Source organism: Peromyscus eremicus, chromosome 3, assembly GCF_949786415.1.
Source record: "Peromyscus eremicus chromosome 3, PerEre_H2_v1, whole genome shotgun sequence".
In the NCBI taxonomy this organism is placed as follows: Eukaryota; Metazoa; Chordata; class Mammalia; order Rodentia; family Cricetidae; genus Peromyscus; species Peromyscus eremicus.
Window position 1 is genome coordinate 6,839,349 of NC_081418.1, and position 12,150 is coordinate 6,851,498.

The following is a 12,150-nucleotide window of genomic DNA, read 5'->3' on the forward strand; positions in this document are numbered from 1 at the left end:
CTCGGGGGCGGGGGGGGGGGGATCAGGAGGGATAATCTGATACCTCACTTCTCCACTATGATAGAAAGGAAAAATAAAACACGACAAGAACACAGTTATTTAGTTAAATATACAGCCAATACCATTGAAAGTGTGTGTGCATGTATTTGTTCCTATTGAAAACAAAACAAGCTGCACATGATTGTCAGAGAATATTTTTCATAATAGTAAGAAGAAGTAAAAGACTACTTTTGTATCGAGTTTATGGAATACACATTACATTTCTAAATGCAACCAAGATTTTGAAAGAAGTAAAGGCAATAGTTGAGGAAAATATAAAAGAGATATTTTCACATACAAAAATTCTAATTTATTTTAATGATTATTTTTTAAAAAATTAATATGGCTTATTTAGTAAATTGAACACTTGATTTTGCTTTGCACATTTCAAACTTTAAAATGGTATACTAAAAATTACTTTATGTTTTCAAAAGAAATTTATAGTTCAAATTCATCATCTTCAAAATTGAGGTAAATTCTGTTTTCATAGAACTACATTTTAATTACAGTGATAAAAATGTCTTTCAAGTAGATACTCAAGCTGACACACTTGGGTCACTAGTATGTTCTCAGAATGTAGAATACAAGCATAATTTGAAAGGAGAAAATATAAAATTTCAAGGCATCTTTTAATTTGATAAACAGAAAATAAATTAAAATGATAAATAAAGACATATAACTGTTCAAAAGGGAGATACAAACAGTGATAGAGGTTTCATTAATCCCAGCTGTGCATTTTATCCCATCCGTTTGTCCTTCCCTTCTTGTGTGCTCAACCTCCCATTCAAATCCTCTCTGCTTGTTTCTAAAATTACCCCAATGTCTTCTTTTAAAAAGAAATGAACCAGACAGGAGCCTTGCAATCCAAAATAACCCAGCCACTGCCTTCTCTCCAGTTTCATACTGAGAAGTCTAAAGATATGTTTTGTTTTCTCGGACTCACTAACCAAACCAACCTGCTACACTCTGGCTTCTACACCATGACATAGTAAACTAGCTCCTAGGCTCATTGGTTATGTTTCCTTATATTGTGTGGGGGAAGCAACAGGCATTGTAATTCCCCAATTCAGTTAACTGTAGAAGGAGTTCTACTAAGCAAGCACCTGGCGTTCTCCTGGAATGTTCTTCTCCCTGTAGTTTATGGAATAGCTCCTCCTTTGTCTACCACCACTTTGAGTCCTCTCTTTCCTTGGCAGGCTAACTTTCTTCTCCATGTCATTAAACATTGTTCTTCAAGGTTTGGCCCTCTGCCTTCCTTTCCTCTAATTCCCCACTGTGATTGAGTAATTTCATCCAAATCCATGGTTTCAATTACAAAACATTCATAGCCCTATGCAAGCCCTCTGAGCTCAACTGCTAACTAAAATCCCTGCTTTGATACATGCAACAAAGGCATGTCAAATATGATATGTTGTTCTGGGGGTGCCATTTATGAAAGATTGCTTGCCTGTTATGCTTGGAGTCCTTATTTACTGCCTAATCCCCAAACAAACAATCAAATAGCAAGTTCAAACTGAGCTCAGAATTCTCTTCAAATGATGTCTATTCCTCAGTTTCCCTTTTATGCTTGAGGATCTCTGCCTCAGTTTTGCAAATCAGAAACCTGAGTGCTTTCCTTCTTCCTTTTTTATTTCGTTTGTCATTGGATTCACTTAGTACTTAAGCATATCAAGACAAGTCTTTCCATTTATTTCTACCACATCCCTAGCTAAAATGCACCATACCCTCCCTGGATTACTGAAAAAAAAAAAAAAACACAAAACTGCTGTCTGGCCTTCCTCTATCTATTCTCAATGTCTTTAAACTTATTCAAATGAGTTACATCTGTAATTGTGTTAGTGTTTCTATGGTCTAAACTAAAACAAAATTGAAAGTTTCTATAAAATAAAATTATTTAAATATACAAAGGCAGATATTTTGTTACACAAAAATGCTATATGAAACTGATGTTTCAGTATTCATAATATCAGCAATACACTTGCTTGCTGCCAGTCATGCATTGCTGCATTTCTCTGCTATAGGAGCAGAGTTGAGTGATAGTGAACTCATCGTTCAAATCATGAATCCCGGGCACTCAGTTCTCAATAACATACTATTTTTAATTCCCACATCTCTTCCTTATGATCCGAAAATGAGAAGGTAGAATGTCTGACACACTTTTAAGGAAAGTGAACTATTTTGTTGTTGAAATTTTTTAATAAAAAGGTATTTATTAGACAATAGCTCTTCAGTTAAAAGGATCCGACAGATGACAGAGAACACAGACTAAGCTCTGATCACTTAACAACTGGAAAATGGTTGTCAGAAAAAGTAGAATACTTTAGATGAAACATTTCATGATCTCAGATTTTATTCGTAAAAAGAAAAAAAAATAATATAACCAAAGCAGGATTCTAAAAATTTCACTTGTTAGCCAAGAAAGGAGTAATTCACTAATACATTTACTTATATCTCCCTCCTGCTTTCCTATCTTACTTCTTTTTTTTCCTTAAGAAAATTTTTCCATTCATTTTACACACCATTTAAAGATCCCTCTCTTCCCTCTTCCCACCCCCTCCCAACCCATCCCCACTCTTCTCCACAAAAAGGCAAGGCCTCCCATGGGGAGGCACATCCAGTAGAGGCAAGTTCAAGCCCTTCCCTCTGCCTCAAGGCTGCACAAGGTGTCTCCAAATCCTGCTCATGCACCAGGGATAGATTCTGATCCTACTGGAAAAAGAAAGCATCTTCAATAAATGGTGCTGGCATAACTTGATGTCAACATGTAGAAGATTGCAAATAGATCCATATCTATCACCATGCACAAAACTCAAGTCCAACTGGATCAAAGACCTCAATATAAAATCAGTTACACTGAACCTGATAGAAAAGAAAGTAGGAAGCAGTCCTGAACTCATTGGCACAGAAGACCACTTCCTAAATATAACATCAGTAGCACAGACACTGAGAGCAACAATTAATAAATGGGACCTCCTGAAACTGAGAAGCTTCTATGAAGCAAAGGACAAAGTAAATAAGACAAAATGACAGTCTACAGAATGGGAAAGGATCTTCACCAACCCCACATCTGACAGAGGACTGAACTCCAGAATATATAAAAAACTCAAGAAACTATACATCAAAATAACAACAATTCAATTAAAAAATGGGGTACAGAGCTAAACAGAGAATTCTCAAAGGAAGAACCTCAAATGGCCAAAAGACATTTAAGGAATTGTTCAACATCCTTAGTCATCAGGGAAATGCAAATCAAAATGACTCTGAGATACCATCTTACACCTGTTAGAATGGCTAAGATAAAAAAAAAAAAAAAACTCTGAGGACAGCTTATACTTGAGAGGATGTGGAGCAAGGGGAAAACTCCTCCATTGTTGGTGGGAGTGCAAACTTATACAGACTTATACAGCCACTTTGGAAATCAGTATGCAGTTTCTCAGAAAATTGGGAATCAATCTTCCTTAAGACCCAGCTATACCACTCTTAGGCGTATATCCAAGGAATGCTCAATCATATCTTACTTCTTTTATAAATGTCCTTAAGAATTATTTTCCTAATTTTAATGTGTTTGCTTTCTGACCTTCCAATATATAAGTGAAAATTTCTACCTAACAAACGTATTTTCAATCTATTCTATTGAGAATTTGTGTGTTTTCTTATACATATGTATATTGGGATATAGTTTTTTATATTTGTATATACTACATACTTTGTCTAATAATAATACCAAATGGTTCCATATTAAACAGTATGTCTCGTCTCTTTCACTGTATATTTCTATTGAAACTAAATAATAGGAAAAAAATAAGAATCATACCTGAACCCGAAGAAAAGAGGGGGTCAGCAGTACAGTCTGGAGGTTCTGGAACATCTATTATATTAATGGTCAAAACATGTCTCATGACCCCTCCGGTATCAACTATAAGTAGAAACCTGGTTGGATCAGTTTCATAATTAAAGATTTTTGTAGCCGTAATGACACCAGAATCTAACAAAGAGACAATTAAAATCATAAATCCTGTCTATCAGTCTAGCTAGTAAGATACTTAAGTATCTTTCTATCTACGAAAATATACCTGAAATGTGTTAGGATTAGAAATTATAATTGATACGTAAATTAATAAAATTGGAAATGACATGATTTTTCCAAAGTAGCACAATTATCTGTCATTCTATGAAGCTTTTAAGATTCATAGGACAGAAAAGAAAATAGGTATGAAAATAAATTATTTACAAAGAAAAAAATACAGGCAAGTAGATATAAGTAATTTACACATTTTAATCTTGTAAACTGTGTTTTCCTTAAAACATTTTCATTGAAAATTATTTCTGAAATCACAGAGGCTATTTATCAGTGACAGAGATTTCATTGTCCTCATGTTCACTTGATATAAACAAGGAAAAAGTTTATTTATATCGAGCTTCACTAGTTATAATAAGTTGACTCTAAAATCATGATATAAAGTCTTTATGTGTTTGATAATATGGGTTTGGGGCAGTGGTATATACATGTTTGTTGGCGGTATGCTACATGAGGTTGATGTTGATGTTGTCCTCGATCATTTATTACCTTGTATAGGATTCTCATTATTTGAGTTAACTTACTGGATTCACTGGTTGACCAGAAAGCACCATGGATCTCTCTGTCATTACCCCTTCCCACCTGCACTGGATTACAGATGACCATTGCTATTCCCAGCTTTTACATGGGTGCTAAGAATCTGATCTCAAAATATTTATGTTTATATATCAAGTACTTTATCAACAGAGTCATCTCTCCAGCCCCTGCGGTCTGGGTTTTGCAGACTTTTGACCTGAAACTGAGATAAAATTTGTTACCAAGAATTCTATGTTGTGGAAGGAGATATGTTGCTCCTGCTAGAGTAGTCTAATTCTCAGCATTAAAACAATCAGTTAAATTGAGGGAAGAAGAGCTAGTATAAATGAAATGAAGAAAAATATAGACAGTTCAAACATGTTTTTTATTATTAGGCATATCAGTTTTATTAAGTCTGGATATTTTGAGAAACTAGAAACATATTTCAACAAATAAGTTACTTGAAACTAAATATAATACTATCTTAGGAAGAAATCTACTGAACAGAGAGAAAAACTACTATATATTCTGAGAAATTGGCTATTATCAACAGACTATCTTGTACTATCATTTAAAACATATGTACTTACTGATACTAGTTTATGAATTTTAAAAGGACAAATGGTAAGTTTTCCTGAAACAAACTTCCTATAAGTTCTTAGAGATTTCACTTTTAATTTTATGGAATTCTATGTGCCAAGTAAGTCATAGCAGGAGACAAACATAACCCTACATGAACATCACTCAAATTGAAATGGAGCTTATGTATTGTTCCTAAGTAGTCAAGAAATAATTTCAAAGTGTGGTGCTAGATCCAACCTTGAGAGAATATCAGTAACATCAATGATAGGATTTATTTACTATGGTGTCTCTTAATGGGTCTCATCTTATTAGACTGAACCAACTTGACGGAATGACCCTATGGGTCTTCTTCTAACTCCTTATAAAGATTTTGGTGTTAAGGATATAACTCAAGATTGCCTGTATCTGTGCAGATAACATATAAAATCTAGATATATCTGGAGTTTAAAGACCCAACTACCAAAAGCAGTAGATTTATAATAGCTCATACTTTGGTACTAGCATAGTCCCAGATGTTTGTTGATGAGTCACCAGTAGTAGAGATTTAGCATCTCGTTTACTTTGAATCTAGAATGTTCTGTACAGTTTCATGTTTTCATGGCTAAGTTCCATCTTGGTGGTATTGTGAGGTGGTGAATTCTTCAAAAGTTGGGAACTAGTGGCAGGTCTTCATGTTATTAGAGAGTGTCCTAGAAGAGAATTATGTGAGCCCAGCCTTTCTTTTCTTCTTTCCTCTCTTCTCTCTCTACCTTCCTTTTTCTCTCTCTGTCCATGAAGGGGGCTGCTTTTCCTTGTCATGCATCCCTACCATGTCTTAGAGCTAGCAACTATCTGCAACTCTAGTTCTAGAGGATTCAATACCTTCTGGATTCTACAAGCAACATACATATGTGGTGCATAGACATACATGTAGGCAAAGTACCCATACACATAAAATAAAAATAAATGCAACTTAAAAAAAGATAAGTGTGTTTTAAAAAAGTAAAGGGTAATTTTTACTAACAACAACAAAAATAAGATTATATGAGGCAAGACTAAACTATATCCTTGAATCTATCATTAAAGTAGAATGATATGTCTTGGTGAAATTACACTTCATCCTGAACTTTACACAAGAATATATGACAGAGGCAAGAATTAAAAACAATGCTGAAGAGAATTCTTTATAGACACTGACCAATTTAATGAGAAGTGAGATGTTTTGTGGTGACACATGAGTTTTACTAAGATAAGAATGGCTTAAATAATGGCTGAAACTTGCCAAAGTGAAGATGAAGAAAATATAAGAAATGTTTAATAATAAACTAATTCAGCATGATCACTGAGAGGAGATAGAAATATGAGGGTAATTCATAGTAATGTGAAAGGAATAGGAATAGGTAAAAGAAAGAACATCTCTTGTGACAAGAGGCTAGAAAGGCAAAGCAACTGTCTATAAGGAACCCAAAGAAGTCTACAGATGATTTATAGTCATTCCCCAATATGTGATGTGATTTCAGTTGACAATAAAGATTTTAGGTGTATCAGAGGTTTGAAATACTGAGAAATAAACGCATTAGCCAATGAAAATAGATCTGACTACAGCCACTTTAAGGAGTACTCAAACACCCTTTGAGCTACAGATAAATTAGGATTGACATGATGGTTCATGTGATTTTTCCCAAATATTCCTTGGCCCAGAAATAGCAGAACAACAACAGTTGGGCAGTCAAATGAATGAGTTCTCTCAAGCAAAATGTCCAAGAACCACATGGCAAACTCCCTGACCACATTATCAGGGAGGGATGGATAGAGGAATTCCAATGACTGCAGAAAGTATAGAGGTAATTTACAAAAAGAAAGAAAACAAAACAATGGACCTTGACATTAGTGATTAGTAATTCTATTTAAAGAGTTTAAAAAATAAACTCTGGGTTTGAGATTCTGAAATTAAGAGGAAAATAAAAGGGACTGGGAGATTTTTCAATGGTTAAAGAACCTGTTCAATTTCAAGGATCAGAGTTCAGACCCCCCAGAACACACATGAAATCTAGATAGACATAGCCAACCTATGCTCCCAGCCTTGGAAGGTAAATACAAGGGATTCCTGGCAGACACTGGTTAGCTGGATAAGCAAGATTGGTTAGCTATGAGTTCAAGTGAAAGACCCTGCCTCAATACATAGGTCAAGAGCAGGGAAGGAAGACACTCTGTGTCAACTCTGCCCCCCACCAGCACTTGTGCATGAGCATCTGTGGTGACGTTGTGTTCCCCAATACATCATGCACCCTAATAAATTTATCTGGGGTCAGATGACAGAATAGCCACTAGATAAACATAAAGGCCAGAAAATGGTGGCACACACTCCTTTAATCCTATCACTTGGGAGGCAGAGATCCATCCGGATCTCTGTAAGTTTAAAGCCACACTGGAAACAGCCAGGCATGGTGACACATGCCTTTAATCCCAAGAAGTGATGACAGAAAGCAGAAAGGTATATAAGGTGTGAAAACCAGGAACTAGAGCTGGTTAAGCTTTTAGACTTTGAGCAGCACAGTTCAGCTGAGATCCATTTGGATGAGAACTCAGAAGCTTCCAGTCTAAGGAAACAGGATCAGCTGAGGAATTGGCAAGGTGAGATGGCTGTGGCTTTTTCTGCTTCTCTGATCTTCCAGCATTCACCACAATACCTGGCTTCAGGTTTGATTTTATTAATAAGACCTTCTAAGATTCGTGCTGCAAGTGTCTGTACATATACACGCAGCTATAAATTTGTGAGCACATATATATATATATACTCAGAAACAAAACTGTACTGGGTGTTGATAAAGCTCTGGCTACAACCACAGAGATATATGAATGGCAATTTATTTTAAAGTTATAGAGATTTGAGTACAAAGTTTTACACTGGCTCACAAAAGGGATGGAGCATTTGGGACACTGGATAGGATATAGTATGAGGATCAAAGAAACAGAAGAAACACCGTGGCAGAACATGAAGTAGAAAGAAACAGTATGAGTGACATAATCAAGCCCCCAGAGAAATGACTACCAGGGTGTGGGAAGAAGCAAAATATCTGGAGCTGAAAATAAGCAGGGGAAATTCCAAAGAGGACCATAACCACACTCAAGAATCAGTTTTACAGATGGAGAAGCTTGCTGACTCCCCACTTCCTGACCCAGAGATATGAGATGTGTGGGAGTGTGAGTAATATCGGCAGGAGACATGCTACATTTGTTCCTGAAGATGAAAATTTTTGGTTAAGCCAAGAGATAGAAAAATGTCACAAGATAGGTTAAGAAAAGAATTCTTTTTAAAAAAAAAATGATTTTTTTCATACATCATATTGGGAGCATATTGGGGACAGGATGGAAAGATCTGGGTACACAAGACTATATGAGATTATTTTAGGGAAGAAGCTGAGTAGAATGCTGATGAGCACAGAGGAGAGGATAATGCTTGTTTGCAAAAGCTTCCATCTTAGGCAATTGCAAGGGCCACAGGAAATGAGAGATTAGGTGTGCATATGTTTTCCATAATTAGATTCAGATATACTCCTATTATAAAGAAATGGTGAGCAAGTAATATGGAGTACTTATCTCATCAGGGATGAAAGCCAAGATTTACACTAACTTCAGCAGAGGTCAAATAGGAAAAAAGAATGTCTTTGGTCAGATGTCAGAGGTCAAATAAAAAAAGAGTAGCAGACAATTGAAGAGACTTAGGAGAGGGTCTTGCTGCAACCTGACTAGGAAAAGTTAAAGACCATCTGGGAAAATGGTTCAGCAGACAAAGTACTTCCTGCACAAGCCTAAGGATCTGGATTAAGATTAGCATAAAAGATGAGCACAGCCTTATATCCTGTAATCCCAGAGATGGAAAGGCAGACAGAGGATTCCTGGAGTTTTCTGGCCAGCCAACCTAGCCAAATTGATGGGCTCCGGACTTAGTGAAAGAGCCTATCTCAAAAAACAAGGCCAAGAGCAGTTGAAAAGGACCCCTGCTGTCAATCTCTGGTTTACACACATTTACAAACACCACACACAGATAATAAATCAGTAAATAAATAAATCAGAGGCACTATTGCCACAGAAAGATTTCTAGTATCACACTATAGTCAGGATAAATTAATTGCAAATTTGAGGTTTAATGTAAAATCGCAGAGATTGAGTGGAAAGGGAGGGTCTGATGAACAGAAGCTGGAAATGACTTGTGTGGAAATGGGGCTGTTGTAGAATGTAGAGCATGCTCTGCTCTCAATAGAGCATTCCAAAAAAGACACATGCCCGGCAACTGAGACACAAAGCCATTTCTATTTTTAAAACCTATTTTCTTACATTTATCAACATTATACCAGGCAATGCTTTGACACATTTGAGTATAATATACAAATAAATGTGCACGTGCATTTTAACGGGTGTCTGAAATATAAAAAGGAGCTATGCTAGGACACAACTCAGTTAACACTACCTTAGCTTCATATATAATTGTAAAATTATAAAACTATGAAAAAATCACAATTCGAACGAAGAGCATATGGATAAAAACAAGCTGACGATCTTTCACTGGCATCACCTGTATTTTCGAGTGGGCCTGGATTGCATGCTAATTGAGGGAAAGAGTGAATTTTGTTTGCTTCTTCAATGTTTTACCTGAGAACCTGTTCCTACTTTTTATCACGTTACTAAGCACACAAACTACCTGGCTGGGCACGGCCAGAAGTGTGCTCCCTGCCTTAACTGATGCTTTGGTAATCCTCACGGATACACTTTCAATTTATTGGTCAAAACAAGTTCAAAATGTTTTCCTTGAAATGGGCTCAATATATATATCCCAAATCATCGTTTATTCAAGGGCTACTTTTTGCTTGGAAAAGGAAGAAGCAGAAGCAATTCTCAAGCTAATTATTGGACAGAACTTAATTTACTCAGGAAAGAACACTTGCGGCAATGTGAGGCTTATTCTGAAAGAGGAGCAAGACAGGGGGGAACCTTCAGAAACTGTAATTATCTGAAGCAAAGTTTGAGCAAATGTTCTAATGTACCATTGGAGTGTAACTACATCATTATCTCCAGAGTCTCACTTTAATATAACAGTTACAAAATAAATAAAAATATATAAATGCTAAAATTAATTTACTTGCATCGATGACAAAATCTTTTGTTTTATTCAAAAAGCGGTAGGCATTTGGTTTTCCAGCCACATCTTTGTCATAAGCACGACTTAGCTCTGTTCCAGGAAGCTTATTTTCAGGCAAATTCACAGGGTTGATTAATATCTGAATTTCTGCCACAATATTGGAAAACACTAGAGCTGTAACACAGAAAGACTTAAGTAAAACCAAGAGCAATGAAATGATCATTCTGTAGGCTTGTGCTCATTAGTGATTGTAGTTGATGAAAAGGTTTCATGTAAAACAAAACTAGCATTGGTTTTCCCTTTAAATGAGGCTTTAACACACATTTTCTGTTGGGTCTTACATATGAATTTTGACTAAAGAACAAGTTGAGATCCAATCATTATTCTATCTTTATTTCTTCATTCAGTCTGGCTGTTGAACCAAGTACAATTACTATGCCTATTCAAAGGAAATTTCCCTAATTTCCTCCTTGTCTTTGACCATTCAATCAAGGAATTATGTGTGTTCACTTAAACTACATTTTAATTAGAAAGTTTACCACATTTCTATTTGAAACACCACTTCAAAACATCAATGCACTGTCTTTTCTGGTTTTATTTGCTTTTTTATTTTCATTATTTTCCACCATCATAAAAAAAGACTCTACTTTGCTTTATATGTGACTCATTATAGATTCATAACTCCACATCTCCTCAGCAAAAAGCAGAAATAAAATATTGTGAAACTCTCTCCCAGACTGTGAAATATAACACAAGGATAATATATGAGCATATATAGTATCCAAAGAAATAGCCCAGTGTGAAAATTAGCCATTTCAGAAATGCATCATATGATAATATGTAGTAGACAAGAGTTAAAAGCAAATAGCTCTACAGAAAGAGGACTCTGGAAATATTAAGTGGAGTCCTGCTTGAAATAACCTAAGGCCATATAAAGTTTTTCTCCTTATTCATACACACCTACATGTACACAAGAATAAGCAAGAAGTTGAGGAATATTAACGGAAACTAGAAGGATCCCAGCACAGATTCAATTCTTCAATACCCATAGTCTTCTAAAGGCAAACAATTTGCAAACTGAAACTCACCTTCGCACATTAACAAAATCTTGAAGATATTCATACTCAGGCTGGCTTCTCCAATGTCCACACCAAGGCCACTAACAAATGCACAACTGTGGCTACTTATATAAATTCAGTCTTCATACAAGTTAAGCCAGCAGGTCAGTCAGCTGTTACTCAACCATGATGACAGTAGATTTACTCTGTTTATCCGAGTGATTATGTACACAGGTCGTATTTCAGCTCCTGTGTTTGTTCCCACACAAATCTGGTAAGATTAGCTGCAAAGCCAGGATCACTATGTGCCCCCCTTTTAATTCACAGTTTTCCAGTTGATGGGTGGTTTCCTATGGAGAATTTTTGGCAAGAAGCCAGGTGATCTCTTCTTTAATTTTCTTGATCTAGAAACCCCATGCCTTCTTTCAAACCCTGCCTGAGACACTGCAGCTGACACTGGCTGTGTAATCACCTGTGTACTTATGGCTGCTTAGTAGCTGCAAGGAGCAACGAGACCCACACATAGGCAGCTCAAAGCCTAGCAAACATAAAGAATGGATAAAAGTAACTGTACCTCCGAGAGGAGAAGCAGGGGTCAATAAAGAGCGTGGAAGTTCAGATCAGAAAGAAACACTTTTAAAAAGAGAAAAATACTCAGAGAGGTGGCACTACTTTATAGCAACAATTTCCTGACATCCTGTTAGAAAAAGGATTGCTTATTCTTCCCAGTACTTATGCATTTACATATTTTTAATTAT

At 36.0% G+C, this 12,150-nt stretch overlaps 1 protein-coding gene across 1 annotated transcript in view; it reads right to left on the reverse strand.

The window, feature by feature from the left end:
- The window catches only part of LOC131905590 (protocadherin Fat 2-like), a 33,101-nt gene extending 21,645 nt beyond the window's left edge, over positions 1-11,456 (reverse strand). The window contains exons 1-3 of the mRNA XM_059256449.1: positions 11,423-11,456; positions 10,335-10,502; positions 3,854-4,024 (exon numbers count right to left, since the gene is read on the reverse strand). Coding sequence (XP_059112432.1) covers positions 3,854-4,024; positions 10,335-10,502; positions 11,423-11,456 — 373 coding nt within the window. The remainder of the gene's footprint in view (positions 1-3,853; positions 4,025-10,334; positions 10,503-11,422) is intronic.
- Between the last annotated feature and the right edge of the window lie 694 nt (positions 11,457-12,150).